Genomic DNA, 21,584 nt, shown 5'->3' with positions numbered 1-21,584 from the left:
AATGGCGGTGGAGAAGGTGACGGTGAGAATGGATATAGTAGGTGCTGTTGCTGGTGGTGGAGGGTACGTAGGGATTGTGATGGTGGGAGCGGGCGTCTGTGGTGGGGGAGGGTATGGGTGGTGGGAGTGGGTTCATTTGTGGTGGTATTGCGTGGTAGTGGAGAGCGAGGTGTGGTGGTTTGTGTCTGATGGTGGTAGCACTGGAGAGGGTGTGCTGGTAGTTGAGGTAATGAGGGAGGACAAGTGTTGGAGGTTTCATTAGAGTAGGGTGGAGCTGTGGTTATAATGGTGGTGGAGGAGAGTCTCTCTCTAACACTGGTGGAGCGAATGACGGAGTGGTGGCAGAGAAAGGGAAGGTGTGGTGGCGGCGGCGGCGGCTGATGGTGGAGCGAGTGTAGTGTGGATGGAGGACGTGACGATACAGTGCTGGTGGAGGCAGAAGTGTGGTGGTGCAAATGGTGATGCAGTGGACGGAGGTTCAGGCAAAGGTGAGGTGGTGCCGGAGGTGGTGATGCAGGCAAAGGTGTGGTGGTGCTGGAGGTGGTGTGGTGGTGCAGGCAGAGGTGTGGTGGTGCTGGCGGTGGTGGAGGTCCGGGGCTGGATGGCTGGTTGAGTCAACTAACAGCTGCACAGATGTAGTCATACCAAAACTTGCATCGCTTTTCTCTACGTCACCACTGTAGCGTTGGTAACATTTCGGCTCCAAACAACTCCCAAGTAAATATTGTCGCGGTATATTATAAAATTGGCTATAGTAATCAATCGCAGGCGCTTTTAATTTATGAAAGTTGTGCGTGAATCGACAGTGGTGGTCAGAGCTTAGCATCGATCACGTCTTTCGTCCGCCGGCGTTGGAAAACCCTCAAGCCGTGCCGTCGCTGCCGGAGATCGCCCACACTTTTATACCATATTATTTAACAAAGTTTATTATCACCAGTAGACCTCCAAGTAACTGTAGAATACATCTGCAGTAAAATATAGATATAATGAACGATTAGATACGATACTAAATATACGGCAAGTGTGGCATATAAGTAATTGTTGGGTGTTAATCGTACGTCCGGCATGATCAGCGTTAATGCGCCCGGCTGCGCTCTGCTGCCATCTGGCGTCCAAACCCTCACTGACAAACAACCTGATTAATCACTTTTACGTGGTGTTTTCTATCCATTTCAAGTAAATCATGACTATACATACCACACTGAACATTCACAGAAAGTCAAAGTGTGGATATAGTCCATATAGAAGGTGATAGAAGCGACAGGAAGGCAGAAATATGGAATAAAAAAGGCCAATGTTGGGTGGATCTGGGACCCCGCCACACTCCCTTGTTCAGAGCGGCACACACTCGAGTAACGCGGCTTGTGGGGACGCTCGGCGGCTTCCCTCACACTTTTCTCACCCAGATTTAAGGGTTTAGTGCCGAGCATGTGCCTAAAATGTCGCCCAGAACCTGGATCAAAGTGTAGTGTGTGATGTGAGTGTAAAATAACGACGCAAAAGTGAAAATTTAATGGTGAATTGAAGGTGATTGTTGTAACTGGCTGTGGTGAGATCGGTTAGTCGCGCCTGGAGACTGTCGCGCACTTTTTGTAATGGAACTGGAAATTCGTTTATCAACCATGGTATACAGTACTTATTGGGTATAAAGTGTTATTGTGGTGAAATATCACGCAGAAGGCTTGTGTTGGTGGTGGTGATAGTGCAGTAGGAGTGTTGGTGAAGGCGCAGTGTTGGCGAGAAGAGGGGTGTTGGTGGTGGTGACGCTCGGTTACTCTCGCCGGGCAGAGGTCTTCTTGGTCGATACCGGCGGCCGCTGTTCCCTCACAACACACCCACTTATTTTATCCACCACGCCGCCCGTACGCCCTCTCCTCCACGCCCACGACCACCACGCAGGTTTCCTCTAGCAGTGACACCCACCAGCGCACGGATCTGGAGTCCGGCAGAAACTTTAGACAGGTAATTGTTGGGGCTTGTGTTCCGTCCTTCTGGCGTGCACTGTGCACGGAGGCCAGGCTGGACAAGTTGCATGATCCATTTAGAGTGAGAGTGTGGTGTGTGTGGTGATGGCGGGGCTGCTGCATACCAGCTGTCAGGTGGTAGGTCATCAGCTGATCCAGCAGACGGCCATCAGGCTGGCCTCAACCCCTTCACAATACGTCACTTGCCCCATACGTACAGGATAGGGCCGTAGCCTCCTGGCGGGTGGTGCAGGGGCGTGGTGTGGGCGTGTGGTGGACAGCGTGGGTTGTGTGTGTCTTCATCAGCTGATACCACCATCACCCACCCCAGTTTTTGCATGGCGGTCCGGGTGCTGGCGGTCAGGCGGGGAGGCGGCCAGCGGTGCCGGTGGCCTGGCGCTCAGCCGGGGAGGACACCCGCCGCCACCGCCACGTAGCCTACTTCAACAACAATTTTTTTTTATTTTCGTAATAATTTCCAGTTAGATTAGTGTTTCATGGTGTAGTAAAGAGCCGTACTGCATATCTATACGATATTCCCCAGTGTGAGTGAACTGTAGGGTAAGTGAAACAAGCAAAGCTGCAATATGCATTACATGTCAATTATTTACTTTCATGTCAGGCTTCCCTTACGCACGTGACACGTTGTAAACAATGACAGCGTGGCCCCACCTTCCCAACCCTCATGAACGTTTTTGGATCACATCTTTACTGACAAAGTTTGTCTTGAGAGAATAAATAGTTGGGGGGTGAATGGGTGCGGCATACGCCCTTGTTGACGGACGGTCGAATGGTAATTGTTGATTATTAAAAGGATTGGAGGTTCTTGCCCAAAACTGCTAGCCCACGTGCTCTGCCGCCGCATGTCCACTTACACACACAACGTTTTCGCGGGCCAATTTGAACGTTTTTTCGGGAGGGGAATTAGGCAAATGTGTGATAGGTTGGCAACATTTGGTCCGTGAGTGGTGGTGTGCGGGGAGGTAGCTAGCCTTTGTTTGTTGAAGCTTGGTCGCCTGTGGCTAGGCCTTACTGAGGCTGTCATCATGAGGAGGGCCTTCGGATGCTGTATGCTGTTCTCTTGCCCATGATGTGCAGTGCAGGACACATGTATGTGAAGCTGGTGTGGTCGTCTACGTCGCTACGGCCGCCCACCAGCTCCCGCCACGCCTGCCGCCGTTGGTGGTGGTGGTGGTGGCGGCAGCAAGGCCTCGCTCTCTGCCGATGGTGGTGGTGGGGCAGTGTTGGAGGAGGCAGCCAGTCCCCCCGGCCCCCCCCCCCCCCATCCACTCCTTGTCCATGGTGGTGGCACAGTGTTGGAGGAGGGAGTCAGGTCGTCCCTGTTTATGGCTTGGGTTACTGAAGATTGGAAGAGGCGTCTACATAAGACTCCGTGCTGATGGTATGTGTGGGTGATGGTGCTGAAGGAAGTATTGAAGCCTCCTCGCTCCCTCATGTGACAGTGTTGGAGAATAGCTGAGCTGGATGCGGCTCCTCCCCTGGATTGATAAGAGTATTGGGGATTGTTATCAGTAGTGAGAATGGATAGATCTCTGATTTTCCTGCCCTATTTAGTGGGATAGGAACTGGCGTATGTAGCTAGTAGGAAGAGGAGTGTTTGTTTGTAATTGTTACAGTAGTGTCAGTGGTGGTGTTGGGCATGGTGGTACGGTACCATTGTCAGTCACTTGCTTAAAGTTGTAATGTTTGCTTTTCTCACTACTGGTGTTGGGAGAGGGAGGTAAGGACTAATGTTCCCATAAAACGTTAGAGATGATGATCTCCAAAGTTTTTAAGCCTGTTGTACACATGTGTGTTGCAGACGGATTACATCATGCGGTTTATGAGTGATTTTACCAGAAGAACCTCTCATAAGGAATGACAGCTTAAAACGTGTTATCGAATGTTGGGAAGATTATATTGTGTGTACAAGTTTCTTATTTAGTAACGTTTGATACGAGTAAGGTTTTGCTAACTGACAGGTAAGGGAAGGGCTATTAGGAAATGATGGAGGTAGTTGAGCTGGGCTAACTGCATCAGGCCCTCTAGCAGGAGATCGTGAAATTCACTTAGTTAAGATGGTCTGTGGAGGTTGAAGATGGCGGTGTAGTGGTGGTAGTGCTATGTAGTTTATACATTAATACTATGGTGGGAAGATGGTGCTACGTAGTTTATACATTGATACTATAGAGGGAATGTGATAATCATGGCGGTGGATATTGAGTAGACTTGATATTCATTTGAATTTTGTGGACATGGTACAGAATTTATGGTAATTGTGTGAAAGCTGGTGGAAATGAGGTTGATGGAAATAGTGTGAAACTGGTGGATAGGTAAGGGCTGTAGACAGATGTAAATCATTCTGGTTCGGTGGTAGAAATAGTTATTGTTAACGCTGTGTTGGAGATGTAGGTTGGTTTCCACGTCTGTAACCAGTCATTGATCGCTCAGACCTGTGTGTTAGCACTGGGCGTCCATGTGGATGGGCCTATGAAGCATTAGTGATGAGACTTAGTTGCGTATACTAGTAGACACCACGATATTAGGTATCTGTGATTGATTGGTGTGTAACGAACGTTGATCTAAAATATGGTTGTGGGAGAATTTCTGTTGATGTACGTTATGTTGGTGCTAGAATATACTTGAATAGGTAAGTTGCTGTACTGCAGATACGTTACACAGGTTCAGGATGTTAGTATTAAAAGACATGAAGACCAAAGAGATATGGAGCTATTCTGGGGTATTTACACTGAGCCCTGTGTTATGGTGTTGGATGGACATGAACCTTTTAAGTTTTGTCTGTAGTGCTTTATGAACTTACGTACCAATGTAGACTTTAATGTGATGGTCCTAGGACCTCTGTAGACCTTAGAAATACGGTGCTCAAACTATGTAAACCAATGCCTTGACGATGCGCAAAACTACCTGCACACGTATTTCATGAAGTAAATTAGCCATGAGTGCGACTGTCATAGTTCATGTTAGGAGACTTTTTTTTAGAAGTTACTTTTTCATTGCCGTTATTGGAAGACCCGAATGATGTCGCCAGAACCGAAAGTTTGTAAGAATCGTGGTAATTTGAATATTTGTTATTATAGACTGTACTTAGTGTTTGCAAGAAAGTCTTATATAAATCGGCTGGACTTAGTGGAAAAATTTAAAGGCTTGAAAGGCATCTACTCTGTACTATCATCATCCAAATGTGAAGTAATGCATAAGCCTACCGGCCCCAGCCAGAGAAACTAATTAAACTAATCTCTGGAGGTAGAGAGGAAATACAGAAATCAGCGTGTTGTATATATTGTAAGAAAATGTATAGTTAAATGAATTTACCGTACTTATGAGGCTTGGAACACGCTTATTAGGTGTGGGCCATTAAGCCTAGCTGTCATGTACAATTGTTCGTGTTAATCACGCCAGTTAAATCAATTAGGCGTCTTACGGTTGAATTAAATTTAGTGCTGCCTATTTAAACCAGTGTGAGGCCTAATCCTTGTGTCGTTTTGGCTTTTTTCTTTATTATTTTGCACTGCTAATAGAATAATTTCTAATAGTTTTCATGCCTGTGTATACGTAACGTTATGAAAGACCCGTACTAACTGGGAGATGATTTTGATATTTTTCAGCTTTCAGTCTAGGGATTGGAGTCGGGTGGGTGGGGGGGGGGGATGAGGGTTGTTGTCGAGAGAAATTTGTTGTTGCCTCAACGCACTAATGGAAGACGTGGAGGATCCCAAGATAATGAGATTTTCGGCAGCCATATTAATAGGGAAATAAGGGTATTAGTGACGGTGGGATGCGGTAGTGAGGGATGGTGGTGATGTTAAGGTAAAGGTAATGGTTGTTAATACAATTTCCGTGGCTCAAGGCTTGGTAATCAGATGTGTTAATATTTAGTAACTAATTAGAAATAGGCTTATATAACTTGGTTTCATTTTACCCGGTATTAACCAGCTACCGATAAGTGTGTGTGTGTGTGTGTGTGGTGTGTGTCAACAATGGGAATTAAGGTGGACATGAACTAGTTTGCGTTATAATGAGCGAAGCATCAAGGAGTTGGTTCTTGCACTTAACGAAGATATTACATTTAGCTAAGTAGTCTAGGAATCCTTTTGGCAAAAAAAAAAAAATTAAAAGTTCTTGATGTGTATGGCAACTTATTACGACTGTCATGGTTAATACTTACAAGGAGTAATGTTTTGTTATTAATGAAACTGTTTATCCAGTGTCTTCAAGTTTCTCATTTTCATATGAGTTTTAGTACCCCGACTTCCACCATGCATAAGAGCCAAGGTCACTTATGTCTGGTAGCCCGCCAGTCTGTGAATGTCTGCCATGTACTTGAAATTGTTGATCCCACGAGCAGGGAAGCTGTATGTTAGTTGTCAGTTGTAAGAGGAGGAGGAGGAGGTTGATGTGTAATAGGGATTGGTTATGGTGTCGACGGTAACCATAGTGGGATATTTTTGTATTCGTGATAACCTAGGACTGGAAGCTGATTGCTCCTGTTTTAAGAAGTTAAACGGTTAGTCAGGGCGAAGTGTACGTGCGGAGTCATATTTACAGCCATCAGGAGTTGGTGGTGGTGATGGTAATGGCGTGGGACCGGGGTTAGGCTGGGTAGGGGTGGGGGGAGATAACGAGAAGGTGATGATGATGGTAGCGTGCAGAGGGTAACGAGGCTGGCACAGGTAGTGATGGTGGAGGGTCAGGGGGGATACCATCCAGGAAAGTGAACGGTTGGTGGTGTTGGATATAACAAGCAAGTTGCTGATAATTGCTAGTATATTGGTGGCGTTCATTAATGATGTCAGAAGTAGATATTAGATTGGAGCATTCGTGAGAAGTTAGGGGTCATGGTAATATGTACGTTGAATGTGATGGGGTTCGCGATTAGTACAGATCATGATTTGGTGATGGATTAGGAAATAGTAATTGCTTTGTCGAATTGTCATGTGGTGACGGAAGGGACATGTTGACAGGTGAAGACTGCGGAGTTGTTAATGGTAGGGGAAGGGTCTGTGATGGTAAGAAGTGAGTAGTGATGATGGTGAAGAGACTGGGGAGGATGGAGGCCACCGGTGTTGTGTTGACAGTTGGTTGGGCAGTAGGGAGGAGGGTGGAGGTTGTGGCGGCCTTACAGTAGCGGCAAGGTCATGGAAGCGTCAACGTTCCCACGCTGCTATTGGCGGAACGTTTCCATAGTTGCATATGCAAATGCAGCCGTGTGTCTGCAGCCGTTGAGCCAACCCGGCGACTGAGTGGTTGGCCAGGTAGCCAGATGAGGGCGCATTGATGATGCCATATTTATGTAGTGTCACTGAACGGGAAATACTTTATTGTTGATTTAATATTGGTGTATGTGAACAAGATACGCTTTATTGATGTCCCTGTAAACGGAAAATACATTTCGTTAAGTGAAAGTTTGAGGACAAATCCTCGAGGTGAAATGGTGATTGCCGGTTGGGGTGGGGTTGAAATACGTGTTTATAATCCCAGAATTCCTCGAGTGTTTACCTGGAGTGTGCTGGGATGGATGAACACTAGCTTCTTTATTTGTCTGGCAGCATTTAATCCCTGTGATTTTTGTGATTCCTAACCAGGGCAGCACGTTGAGCCTGGTCCATGCTGCTTCCTGTGTTCATTTTGCCTGAGGGGGAAAAGTGTATTTCATTACACTGAACAAACGTGTGTGTGTGTGTGTGTGTGTGTGTGTGTGTGTCACTTGGGGGGGGGGGGGAGGCACAAGCAGTACATTTAACACCACAATGGTTGAGCCAATTTCGTAAACAGTATCCCCAAAGATCTTTACAGCTTAGCATGACCATATTTAACCACTTTACATTTACCAGTATTAGCTGATGGATAATCTACGAGTCTGAGCGATGTATCGTATGGTTAGGCGGAACCAACAGAGGAATAGCTTATTACACACGGCCCAAACTTAGGGTAATCTTAATCAGCAGTTTTATACATTGTCTCAAAAGCGACATGCATGGCTGGTGTAGGATTATCTGTTTGATCCTTAATGGTATAACGACTTCCGGCTGGATCAGTGGTTCATACTAGATTACACTTTGTATGTTCTCTTGCTGGTGTTGTTTATGGGAAAGGAGCTTGAACAGTAGTTCAGCCGGCTATTATGAAACGTACGGATTGAGGTGTTGAAATATGTAGCTCAGGCAAGCAGAGGGATCTGTTAATGGTTTCTAGGAGTCGATAATGGAGGCGCTGCTAGTGGTATTGCCTCACCTTCACACTATATGACGCTGACTGCACTCCGTAGTGACTGGCCGCTAGCCTCAGACTCGCCCCGTGAATACTAATTGGTTGGTGTTGTCGTCAGATCTGCTTTTAGCTTAATATTTTGGTGCGGCTTTTGTGGCACCTGAAATATGATGTCCATAGCTACTAGTGCTTGCACAGGTGTCTAAGTTCTTTCAACGTTCTCGAACTGGTTTAACCATTGGCTAGCTGTTGGAATGGTCGGATGTCTTAGAGGCTTGTCTGTCTCAGTAACTCTGGCATCGCACAAGCAGTATTAATGTTTCTGTGATTAGTCATGTTATAGGCCAACCTAGCCACTGCATGCTGGTAGACGGGATACACTTAAGTTTGGTTCCACTTTTTGGTCAGTGTTGTTATGTCTATTTTGAAGCATAACGTTGAACGATCCTGGCCTTCAAATGTTGACACTTATTGCGCCAAGAGTTGTTTCTTTTACATGTGTTAGGTATGATATTATGGCCTTGGTTGGATACTTGCTTTTAGGCAGGTATGAACTGCTGGTTCATGGGTGGTGGCGTCGAAAGAGGTGGTTACTACGTGGGAAAGTGTGTAGCAGATAGGAGGTGAGGGGTGGTGGGAGAGGGGGACGGTGGATAGGGGACCTCCCTGTCTCCCATGGCTTCGTTTGTTTGTCCGCGGAACAGTGACTTCGTATCCTTCTGATGGTTTCCGTTTTTGAGATGTGATAGTGTATGCTTGGTAAAAACAGTTTAGGTTATGTATAGTCAGATGTGAGAAGCTAAAAAGCTTACAGCTGTGGGGAGTTAAAAAGAAAAGTTTTATAACTGCTTTTCATTTTTATTTATATTCAGTTAATCTAGTGCATACATGGAGAGGACTTACCAAGTAGTTGTGTGTTGCAACGGATGTGTAGCTTGAGGAGAAACGGAGCAATTAGGGACTGGTTTTGGTTTGAGTTCACTGTATTGAGGTTAGAGGGGGCTGTACAACCACGGGATCATTACGGTGTCACAGCGAGAGCGATAGTGACTTGAAGCCTGGGGGAGAAGGGGTAAGGGACCTGGAGGTCGCCTCTGGAAGCCAGCGCTCAAGTGTGTGTCGTGTTTAGCAGTTTTCATATCAGTGCATTCTGATGACCAGTAAAGCTGGGGTTAGCGGTGCATGGTCATGTGTGTGTGTGTGTGTGTGTGTGTGTGTTAAGTACTGTTGTGTCCACGTTGCCACCTGTTTACCACGTGCTTTGTTGACTGACTTTGCGTGAGTTGTGATAGTTTCCCTGTCATACATACATACAGGGACACAGTTGAGGAGATGATGGTCAACTTGAAACGCCCATTCTAACTTAGAAGAAAGTTTTTGGTCCTACATGTTTACTTAATGATGAGCAAATTCTTCCATCTGTCCTTCCCTTTTTCCGTATGCACCCCCAACCCCCATATAAATGCTGAGAATGATGTAATCCAGGTTAGGTTTCTTCGTCGTGATTTGTCGGAGCTTTGGCTCCTCATTTCTCTTGCAGTGTTATTTGCCTCTTTATTACCAGACTGCTGTGAATGACTAAATCTTCCATGATGCCAGCTGGACTCTAGGCAGTCATGGTTGTAAACCGATAACTTTGTTAGTACTAGTTGGCCAGTTAGTGCCGTTTGTAAAATGCCTGATTGGCTATTTGGTATTTCTAAACTACCTTTTCCCTAATAGTGCCTTTTGTATAAGTTAGGTTTTCATTAGTGAGAATATTTCTGATAATTGACCACGGCTGCGAGATACTGATGGTATGAGTTCTTTGCCTTCAGTATCTTGTGATCGCTTGGATGAATGCAAAACAGTTTGTTGGCCTCGTAGTATAGCGAAATGATTTTGTTTGATTGTTCATATTGTAGTTCTCCTCAAGGTATGGTAATTAAGGTGAAATGTGATGTATCTTTGTATTGGAAGCTTCTCACGCTGACTTTTTTTCCAGGTTAATGGAGGACTGGAAGCGTCATTGTTCTAGAAGGCTGCCTCCTCCTACTTCTCCCTCTATAAGGAATTGTGTCCGTTTTGGTGTAGACACGCAAAGCTGACCATTTTGAAATGAATGCCTACAGGCCGCACCCTCCAGCAGCCTGTCTGACCAAATGAACGACAGCATCTTGGTTTCAGACTTCAATTTGATGATAGATGGCCTCCAGAAATGATGTAAGGCACATGTAATTAGCACGTTATGACTTGGCGCATTACTGTTGTCACTCACTTATAGAGGGGTATACATTGAGATGGTTTGAGAGGACTTCTACCTCTAAAATTCAGTTTGAGACCAAGTTGTTATGTTGATCCTTTGCTCAGATGGCTGTTAGGGACCGCACTAAATATTTACTTTATTTGATGGTATCGATGAGGAAGCGTGAGAAGCTGACACGTGTTGGGCTAGGCGACAGTGAACGCATGTTGATGCCGGCCACATTGCATTGCCCTGGAGTTTATCCCATCCAAGTGATCTTGTCGTTGGTAACTTAAGGTTGTTGGTAGCTTAATGTACTTGAGCTACGATTTGTGTTTTAGCAGAGTAGTTACAGCGAGGAGAAAGTCATCTTGTGAGTGTGTATGGCACTGCTGATTTGTGTTTTGATTTCCTTGAATAAATTTTCATACCATATTTGCGATGGTCTCAGGTCTAGCACCTTGACTTAACGTTTGCTTGCGATGGTTCCGGCCCGTTACATCCCAAGCTGCCGCAGTGCTACTCTGCTCAGTGAGGCTTCTGGGGGCGGCTGGCAGCACGGCTACGTAACTACCATCTCATGGTTGGTGTACTTTAGTAAACATCTTTCCTACGTTGTCACTACATATGTTTCTTTCCCTTGCACCGCACCCTCTTGTCTTGCGGTTGTCCTGGTCAAGATAGTGTGTGGTGATATTGAAGGGCAGCAGTGTGTGTGTGTTGTGGGGGAGAGGTGGAGTAGTTATATCTCGGGGCATGACCACCTGCACCTTGACACGGCCACACATCTTCACCAACCATTTTTATACCACAGGTCGTTGTTGCTGGGGTTATCGTAGGTTGTGTAGCTTTTTAGTGATTACTTGTGATTACAGTTTTTCATTCAGGACTGTTTTGTGTGATTATATAGTGGTGATGTGCCACAGTGGGTGTACGTTCGTACCGCGGAGTGTGTGAGGGAGGCAAGGTACCCAGGGTCGTCAGTAAACAAGCAAACACTTGGAGCGGAGGAGCAGTTTCATCCTTCACCCTTGTGACCTGGGGGGTGCTCACTCCAGGCCTTGTCTGAATTAACCCACCATATTGTTGCTATTTATGGCTGGCAAGTCGTGGTCTTCCCCGCGTCTTGCCTCGCCATGTACACCCCGAATTATTCACAGAGAAGCAATTTTTAAGTCTCGAGTTGAATAGAGAATGAGCAGTAGCGCAAGCCTGAGATTAGTCATGTTGCATGACCGCTAGTGTGTGAGAAAGTTGTTGCGCTTTGAGCCAGAACGTTTCACACAAAAAGTTGAGACTTGAAAGGAAAAACTTGGTGCTTCGCAAGAATTCCTGGAGTGAAGTGATTAGGCATGAGAGAGCAATCACTAGGTGTCGGGAAGGTGGGGTGGGGTAGTGGAGCATTTAGCGCTGTTTTATGGTTGCCTTCTGATGCTAGAAGCTGTTGGAATGTACCCGTACTTCGCTACGCCAGTTATAATCCCGTTGTGTCTTAGTTATGCTGGTGAAGTGAGGAGGGGATTTTCTTAGTATGTATGTATGACTGTTGGTTTTACTGTAAGAGAGAAGGTTGAAGAGGTCAGACTTTTAATGATAGCTTCTGGCTAATGTAAACAGCTGGAGTTTGGAAGTGTTGCCTCGTGTCTGTTGACCGAAGGACTTGAGCGAGCATGAGCCGTTGTGTGCACTCTTCTGATTTGACATATGGACGGCTTCTGTTAACAGGAACTTAATAATTATAGAAATTGAATTTTGTTTACAAAGTTTTCAGACGCATGAAAAGACTATGAGGCTTTGTGAAGTGACTGCAGAACCATGTACAGGTGAGTGGGTTACCATGTGCAGGTGAGTGGGGGGTTTCCAGTACTAATTGCTGTTTTCGTCATACAAACTTTTATTTTGTGATGTACAGAGCATAGGACAACACGCATGATAACCTGCTGGTGTTTTGTGAATGAATCAGAATTTGTCTTAAGCGTTGGTGACTGTGGCAAGATCCTCAGGACACACGCGCGTAATGTGTAATAATTGCATTGGACCAACCAACCAGCAGTTGATATATAAACTTGCTGTCCGTTGCCACGAGCAGCCCACTTGATTTAAGTGTGCACCTGGAGAGCTTTTCCTGCACACACACACACACACACACACACACACACACACACACACACACACACACACACACACCCTATAGTGGTAGTGAAGAACCTCCTGAAATAGGGAGTACCATTATCTACGGAAATATACTCCCGAAACAACATTTTCCCGAAAAACAAAATTGTAGAGACCCTAAAATCTGGTAAAATGTCCCCTACCCACACTTGTACGTACTAGGGTTTTCCACATCAGAATTTTAGATAGAGTTGATTTAGGATTTGTGAATGATAAAATACCTCAGATGTCATCCCGAAATCTGAGGAGGCAGTGTAGCTAAGGTCAGAGAGTCGCCACCCTGACAACTAGTCTGGGTTATGAAAAAAAAAAAAGTATTCGATACACACGTAAGATAAAGGTCCGGTTTCTGCTGGTTATGGAACCCCATGAGAGGATGATATCTGCAGCACAGTCAGTCAGTTTATGTGTTCTCCAGCAGCGCTCCCACCTTGTGGTTTCATCATGTTGGCTTTGTAAGGAATTATAATTGTCTGAATTGCTTTGTGCATAGTATGATTTTAGTCATGAATTATTCAAATGACCAAAATGGTCTGCAGTCACACTTGTTAAATGTTCAGCTTGTCAATAGATACTTAGAATTTCTCTCAGGTAATACATATATGTAGAATGGCAATCCTCCACAACGTTATTTTCGACAAGTTTATTTAAAAACGTTGAACTGTTATGGAGGATGGCTGTATATGTTGGGGTTGAGTCGTATCAACAGCCAGTGTCATTATTACCGCCCTTGGTCATCAACCGTAAGATATTCTAACACTTCCAACAGGTGTTAGTGTGGTCATTCCACCACATGTACTCTCATTGTGGAAGTGTGTGTGTGGGAGCGGGTTTTGGTCACCAGCAACGGTTCTCTGCGCCTGGTCGACCGGTGTTGCCATACTGAACCTTATGCTAATTACCCAATTTGCTGTTGAAGCTGTGATCGATTACCTACCTACCTGCCTTGAGTCTTGGCACCCCAGATCCGAGCCACACCCACCAATACCATCCTACACCTGGAACCACATTAACCAGCCTCTCTCCCGTCATTACTTTTTTTTTTTTATCGAGTAATTTTTTTATGAGTAATTTAGTACCCTGCGTATATCTTACTATGGTTCCGGAGGTCTTCTCCCCTCATTAATCGGTCAGAGACCAAGGTCTTGTAGCAGTTTTTGGGTGGTAGGTCGGCGTAAGCAGCAATCCAGGCTGGTGAGGTATGGTCAAGTTATACGATTTGTCATTAATCATAGACGGAATATCATAAATTCTCCCCCTTCCCCCCTTCTTTCTTTATTGTGGATTGTTTCTCTTTATACTAACGAGGAAAATCCTACACTAATGCAGCTGTGTCTTGTGAAGTGGTTCACTTGTGGAGAGGTTTTCCAAGTTCCGGACGCTCCCTCAGGGTAGAGAAGGAAGGTAGAGGGACACAGTGACGCGCCTCAGGGTAGAGAAGGACATGATGATGATGTAACCTCCCCTGAGTGTGTGTGTGACCCCCACCCACCAGATGAGTCTTGTTGAAGGTTTGCGTGACGTGCAACAAGTGACGGTCATCATGACTGATCTTATTCCCATGACTGTCGCAGTCCCCTCCACACCACCAAACACGTGACAGTCCCCTCCACACCACCAAACACGTGACAGTCCCCTCTGCAGGTAGCCCATCTCACGCTGCTGCACTGTGTTGATAACATTGACAGCTGGCTTCCCACTTTGTCGACTAACGAGCCAACCTAGCAGCTTGGTCCCAGCCGTGGCAGCTGGGGTAGAGAACCCCCGAAGACTTAGCTAGGTACTTCACCAGGTGTTTATGTCCCTAGCAGGCAGCCGTGGGCACTGCTTGCCGATCCGACTTGACCTGACCTGAGGTTGTGGTAGGCGAGTCTCCGTGTTGGTGGTGGCCCTGGATGGCTGGTCTAGACATCGCTCTAGTCATTGGTGGTGGAAAGGACAGATACAGACGCCATCATAAGCCAGGTGAATAGTGTGAAAGACCTCGGAGTAATATTGGCTTAGCTACCTAACAACCAACACAGCAGACCAGCTTGTCTGTCTCCTCAAGATGATAGTGTCGGCTCCACACGCACACGACGGCAACGATGATGCACTGTTGTTATCAGTAATATTACCTCGTGCTGACTTAATGACATAATATTCCTCTGTGCCATCTGGGGGAGACGTACCTTACCACAGAGTAGTAGTAGTACATTACGTCTGGGGGAGACGTACCTTACCACTGAGTAGTTGTTGTACTTCAAACTTGAAGTTGTCAGTTAATTACAAAATCTTTATGAGACTTTGTTTGGCTTCCGTGTATGTGTTGATGAGTCTTGTGTGTATGTTGAGTGTTGTCCATGATAGTGTAAGGCACGTTTTATACCCTGGAGGCTTCTTAGAGGAGTAAGTTGTCCCGATATTTCAGATAGTAATGTGTGGGTTGTGTTAGTAGGTATGGTAAGGCCAAGCATAACTGGAATGTTCTTCTGCACAAACCTCTCATTCCTTATAGAATCACATGATTTCTTTAAGAACGTTACAAAGTAGGCTGCGGAGGTGGTCTTGTTTCAGGAAAATTGTAAAATACGTAAACTTATAGACCAACAACAACAGATGTGTGAGCCGAGGAACCAAAATGATTTGCCTGCCAGAGGGAGGTTGTGGCAGCTCGGCCATCCCTAGTGTACGCCGCCGGCCGGCTCGGCCAATTAACCAAAATTAATCTTTTTTATTTTGCTGGAGCCACACACCGCCTGCAGGGATTTAATTGTGGAGCAGCAGCCCGGCTTGTGGTGCCACCCTCCATACACAAGGGACGTGGGCGGCTGGTAATGTTGAACCAGAGGAGGATGACAAGACTGGCTGATGGATGAAGGTGAAATACGTGAAGGAAGAGGAGGGAGGGAGGATAGAGACTCAGTCAGTGATGGAATACACGAGGAACATCATCATAGTGAGTGGGAGGAACATGTACCAGCCAGCCAGTACCTGACTAAACGTGGCACACTAATAATGGTGAAGGTAGGGAGGGAGTTATAACCAGCCTCCCACCTGCATCATCATGATACACACAACCTACGTGGCCATATTTACTTCATCATCAGTATTATCATCATCAGTGTCGTTACCTTCAAGTAAGTTGACCTTTTCGAAGTGAAAACATTAGCGGGGTTAAAAGGGTCCTGGACCAGTTCAGAAGTATTATTGTTATTAGATTGAAAGAAAAAAAAGGAAACTGTGTTGTGGTTTCCTGGTGGTGTTGTAGAGTAGCGGGTGTGTGGCTACATACCGGAGGCAGTCAGTGATAATGCTTGCAAGCAGTGTGATGGTTCTCGGACGGTCCTTACTCATCGTGTACAACAGACACTTGCACCTTGTGGTCCCTCACCTCACGCCTTGATCCACAACATCACTTCCGTCTACCATCATAACCACTAACCCAATGTTGTCACACATCATTGGGAAGCATTAAGTACTGGCTGGTGTATACTTAACATGCTGAGATCAGAACGTTGCATTTCATTGTTATTATTAAGAGCTTCCCAGCAGTAGTCACGAGTTGTGGTAGTGAAGAAAACATGGAGGGAGTTAGGAAGGTTATCATACGTGCACGTTAGGTCACGTCCTGGACGACACAGGAAGGAGTGGGTTCCTGGCTGGCGTCGGCTCACACTACCGTCAACACACGTCCTCTTCCTTCCCCCGGCCGGGTCTTCATGAGGAGGGAGGCAATCATCACCTGATCTTACCCGTGTATTTAAACCTCGAGTTATGTAACCCGTGGCGGTCGATGATCCTGCCGGACGTGTGTGTGTGTACCTGGCTAGGTTGTACCTGTAGTGTGGGTGATCCTGCCGGACGTGTGTGTGTGTGAGACAGAGAGGAAGGGAGGGAGGGATGATCCTGCCGGACGTGTGTGTGTGTGTGTGTGTGTACCTGCAGTGTAGGGGGGAGGGATGATCCTGCCGTACGTGTGTGTATATCTCTTGTGTCTGCAATGTGGTGATGGGGTGGGGGGGAGATGATGCTACTGGACGTGCACCCCCCCCCCCTCTTATGTCTGTCCTCAGCATTGTTGTTGTATGGAACACGCGAGTGTTGTTGGTTATAGTTTTGGTCACAAGTGTGTTGTGTGTGGTTATAATGGTAGCCAGGAGTGTGTAGTGGGTGGTTGTAGTGGCAGCCAGGAGTGTGTGGTTGTAGCGGTAGGGAGGAGTGTGGTGGGTGGTGGTTGTAGCGGTAGGAAGGAGTGTGGTGGGTGGTGGTTGTAGCGGTAGGGAGGAGTGTGGTGGGTGGTGGTTGTAGCGTAGGGAGGAGTGTGGTGGGTGGTGGTTGTAGCGGTAGGGAGGAGTGTGGTAGTATGCAAGTTTGCTGGCGGTATGGTATTCCTCAGTGTTGGAGGCCACGCGTGGCTCTCTGTAGTGTACAGTCGGTCAGGACGGGTCTCGCGTCCACATAGCCACACACACACACCGCGGGAGATGGCCTCCTACACCCTCTTGGTAATGACGTTTGAAACATTCTTTACTGAATGTTGTTGTTAGTTTGGCGAGGTCTGTGGGTAACACGGGCCCGCTGGTGTCTGATGGTGGTCATGGCTGGAGGTGTGAGATGCAGGGAACAGCACTAGGGAAATAGCTACAGAATGCTGTAGCCTCCTTGTGTTCTCCCGCTTCACTGACAAGAGGGATTCATTTTATTGTCAGGACTTCTTCCAATGTTACTCTATTTTTAACTTGAAATTCGGGTTAAATGGATTCTCTTTCCTCCTTTGAAGATTACTAATATTAGATTTCGTGTCTATTTATCGTGACGCGATCGATACAGCTTACATTGATGGGGGGGGGGGGGATATCATGAATACCGGGTGAAGTCGTTACCCCCAGCAGCACCGGCTGGGTTCAGCCTGTTGGATAGGGTCGTTGGTCGACAAAGGTGTTGGTCAAAATGACCCAACCCAACTTTAATTGATGCAGGGTTAGGTGGGAGGTGTTCATGTCACATAAGATAACATATCGGTGTAGTGGGGTCACGTCACATAAGATGAGAGGCGGGGTAACGAGGTGAAGATAATCATTAACATCCAGTCATAATAATGGGAATATATATTGTAATTGTTGCGGCGATCGATCCTCTGGTGATGAGGGCACATGAACGTATTCATTAAGAGAAGGTTTATTCACAGGTTTAGATAATGAACTTCGGGTCTATGTGGGGAAGGTAAGTGAATCATGTCATGATCAAATAGTCTGCAGCTTCTGGTGTGCAAACTTTTACTCCCCTGGTAAAGTTAACTTTTAATTAACCATTTTTGTGTATGTAACTCAGATTGGCGAGTCAGTATACTGTAGGTAGTTGGTTTATGTCGAGAGAGAGAGAGAGAGAGAGAGAGAGAGAGAGAGAGAGAGAGAGAGAGGCTGTTGTATTGGTGTTCATTTATACGTAACAGTGACTGAGTTACGATACTGGGCCAGCCAGTTCCCTCCCGCCACTGTGTCATCCTCGTGACTGATGCCATGTTTACTGTGGTATGAGGATACAGTCAGTATGGCTGGTGTGGTGGTCAGTAGCCAACCTACAGGAAGGCACTCCTACCTTCATGAAGGTGTGTGTGTTCGTGTTCTGGTCGTAACAGTTCTTGTTTTTTAGTGTGTGTGTAATTTGTATGTTTTTGTTGTTGTTGTTGACATTATCAGTAGTATTGTGTACATGTATTGTTGATAGTGTTCATTCTTATGATATCCAACATGATGAAGGGCTTCATTTGTAGATTGAGAAACGAACGAAGAAAATAAAGAAAATATGGTAAACTCGATTTTGTCATCACTATTGAGAGCAGTATAACCTTATGCCAAAGAGTGCATGCACTCAGATGACACCATAATGATTGAAGTGAGTGTAGATAGTGAAGGATACTCAAGTCATAACTTCAGTGGATACAGTACAATGAACAGAAGCAAAAGTAACGTAACGACAATTGAACTTTGAGCAGCAGTGTGGTATGATGGGAATTAAAACTTGTGTGTCCGAGACTTAGTTACTATACCGCTGTAAACATGGCTCAAACATGCCTCACCAAGAACGACGCTCTCACAACTTCGGGGGAAATGGAGTACCAGACCTGAATAAAGTGAATGTCAACACATGTAAGGATACCAGACCTATCAACACAATTACAAGATCGACCGTGGTAAACTGAGAGATATGGTACGACCCTCGAGAACACCATGATGGAAGTCTTGGCTACACCTAGCGAGAGTTGACCAGATTATTTCCTGCCATGTTTACGATTTGGATGAAGGATCAGATATACCGACCGTTAACGTGTCACTGGGAATGTACGAGGATGTATTATGATGAACTAGTGTTGATAACCAGGAGGTGGTAAAGCATCAGTTTGAGTCGCTCTTAGAACATTTGGGAAATTAACCCAGACGACGAGGACAACTTTCATAATAACAGTGACCTACCAGTATTACACAAGCAGCAGTGGCTTTCCTCACCAAGGGAACCATTGACAGTCAGCTGGCTTGTGTATTCTCCTTTACCACCAGACATTCACACTTTTGTCCATTACTAAAACCATTAAAACGAGCTGTGACCGGAGAGAGATCTGACTCCTCCCACAACCGAGGAAAGTGTGAGACAGACACCTGATGGCGATTGTTGAAGACTACAACATGTGTAGCAGTTATGAGTGTCCTGGTGGTTTGCTCACGACGTCTGACACTGTAGCTTTACTGTGTTGTCCCACACTGAAAACAACTACTGAACCCCATGAATGTTAGAGGTTCACAACCCTCAAAACACACACGCACTTTTTTTTTCGTTGTGGTTGAGTCATAAGTTGGCCTAAGGAAATGTTCATGATATTTATAGATGTTATCCCTGGGGATAGGGGAGAAAGAATACTTCCCATGTATTCCCTGCGTGTCGTAGAAGGCTACTAAAAGGGAAGGGAGCGGGGGGCTGGAAATCCTCCCCTCTCTTTTTTTTTTTTCCCAAAAAGAAGGAACAGAGAAGGGGGCCAGGTGAGGATATTCCCTCTAATGCCCAGTCCTCTGTTCTTAACGCTACCACGCTAACGCGGGAAATGGCGAATAGTATAAAAAAAAAAATTATAGATGTGGTACCAGAGGACTGTTGTGGGTGTGCACTGGAAGATGCCAGTTTGACAGTAAAATCTCATTAACCCTTTCATTCATATTAAGTAGTTGGAAACCCGTCGTCGCGATCCATTTTTTATTCGGTCGTGTCGTGTGTTGTTGGCTGCTGGCCGGCCGGCTGGGCTAGTCATGAGGTTGAGGGCATAACGTCGCAGGAGGCCTCCTGACGTCAGGTCGTGTGGTGCACCACCAGCAGCAGGAGGAGCTACTGTGGTTGAGGCTCCCGACTCCTCGACCAATTTGGCACAATAGACTATCATTAGAGTGCCATCAGTTTGGTGCGGCCGACCAGCGTAACTACCTGTGCTACACATTATGGCCTCAGATGACGGCCCAGGGAGGGATATGGAGGGCTCTCGCTGGTGTGACGGGGAGCGAGCGGCTTGGACCCAGCCAAGCTACCAGCTTCCCACAAGATTGCCCAGTTCCATGGACGTGTGGTGGAGAGAGAGAGCAGCAGTACCACAGTTTACCGTGTTTTTAGTATCTTGAGTGTGTGTGTGTGTGTGGAGCTATGTGGGCAGGACACTATGTTGCTCCTCATCATCATGTGTCGCTCTGATAACGTCCTCTTGTGACGATGTATACATTGTGGATACTGTTTGTGTGTGTGCATTCATAGGGTTAAATATACGATACATATACATAAGATTAAGGGACTTGGTATCGCGAGTATTCCCCCACCTCACGAATAGTGTGTATGGTGTGGGATCCCTGGATAACAGGTGTGGGGCGTGAGAGAAGCGCGGTGCTGCTCATATTTGAAGCACAGTAGGGTGGGGTGGGGGCGCTTGAAGTACACTGGGGACGTGCCTGAAGCACGAGTTTTGCCTGTCTCCATACAAGAACATGGAGCATCAGATTAATGGGAAGGTGTGAAAGAGACGGATAGTGTGGGCGGCTCCTGACTCTGGCTACACTACACACGCTGCGTGTATGTCAGCCTCATGATGTTCACAAGGAATCATACCATCCTGTCCAACAAGATTCTCTCTCATGGTAAGAACGATGACACTACCAGAACCTACAGGGTCCCATATGACACTACCAGAACCTACAGGGTCCCATATGACAGTAGGAGAACCTACAGGGTCCCATATGACACTACCAGAACCTACAGGGTCCCATATGACAGTAGGAGAACCTACAGGGTCCCATATGACAGTAGGAGAACCTACAGGGTCCCATATGACAGTAGGAGAACCTACAGGGTCCCATATGACAGTAGGAGAACCTACATGGTTCCTTATGACAGTCCCAGAAGCTATAGGGTTCTCATGACATCATTAGAATGTGTCATGTCCATCAGTATCGTAGTACCAGGGTTGGTCATGACAGGAGGAGAGGCTGTGGTAGTGGAGAGAACAGGTTAGGAGGGCAATGTGGTGTGGTGTAGTGTGGTGTTGAGCGGGCGAGGCAAGCCGTGTGACCTGCCTGGCTGGCTGGGCTGGGCTGGGCTGGGCTGGTGGTGGGGTTGCAACACATCCTACAACTCTCACTTACCCCCTGCCTGCACCTCCCTCAGCTCCTGCCACACACAGCAAGCAGGCAGGATGTACACGTACGATGTTATCAAGGAAAGAAAGTTGATGGCGGCACCCTAGCTAAGTGAATGGCAAGGAAGAGAAATAAATGAGAGAAAATCATTATGCTGGGGGGTGAGGAGGCAAGATGGCAGACGGACATGCGCAGCTAGTCGCGCGTGCAGACAGGTACTCCCTCCCCAGTGCCCCATTGCTCCTTTGGTGGCGTCATGAGGGCAGTGTGACGTCATGACTGTGTACGCCCCCTCCCTCCACCAATATGTGGTGGATGTCTCTTGTAAAGTTCACATGTACTGTACCT

At 46.5% G+C, this 21,584-nt stretch overlaps 1 protein-coding gene across 11 annotated transcripts in view; it reads left to right on the top strand.

Moving 5' to 3' along the window:
- The first annotated feature begins 446 nt into the window (after positions 1-446).
- The window catches only part of LOC139762749 (trithorax group protein osa-like), a 437,278-nt gene continuing 416,140 nt past the window's right edge, over positions 447-21,584 (top strand). For 6 of the 11 annotated variants that reach the window (XM_071687853.1, XM_071687847.1, XM_071687850.1 and 3 more), the window contains exon 1: positions 2,031-2,102. In XM_071687853.1, coding sequence (XP_071543954.1) covers positions 2,070-2,102 — 33 coding nt within the window. In that variant the 5' untranslated portion in view covers positions 2,031-2,069. Of the gene's footprint in view, positions 489-1,325; positions 1,963-2,030; positions 2,103-2,502; positions 2,526-3,342; positions 3,367-20,719; positions 20,739-21,584 lie in introns of those variants that run through there. The other 5 variants (XM_071687843.1, XM_071687851.1, XM_071687852.1 and 2 more) reach the window with 5 other exon arrangements.

Source organism: Panulirus ornatus, chromosome 44, assembly GCF_036320965.1.
Source record: "Panulirus ornatus isolate Po-2019 chromosome 44, ASM3632096v1, whole genome shotgun sequence".
Classification (NCBI taxonomy): domain Eukaryota; kingdom Metazoa; phylum Arthropoda; class Malacostraca; order Decapoda; family Palinuridae; genus Panulirus; species Panulirus ornatus.
Note: the sequence above shows the minus strand (reverse complement) of the source record. Positions and strands in the feature narration are given on the sequence as shown.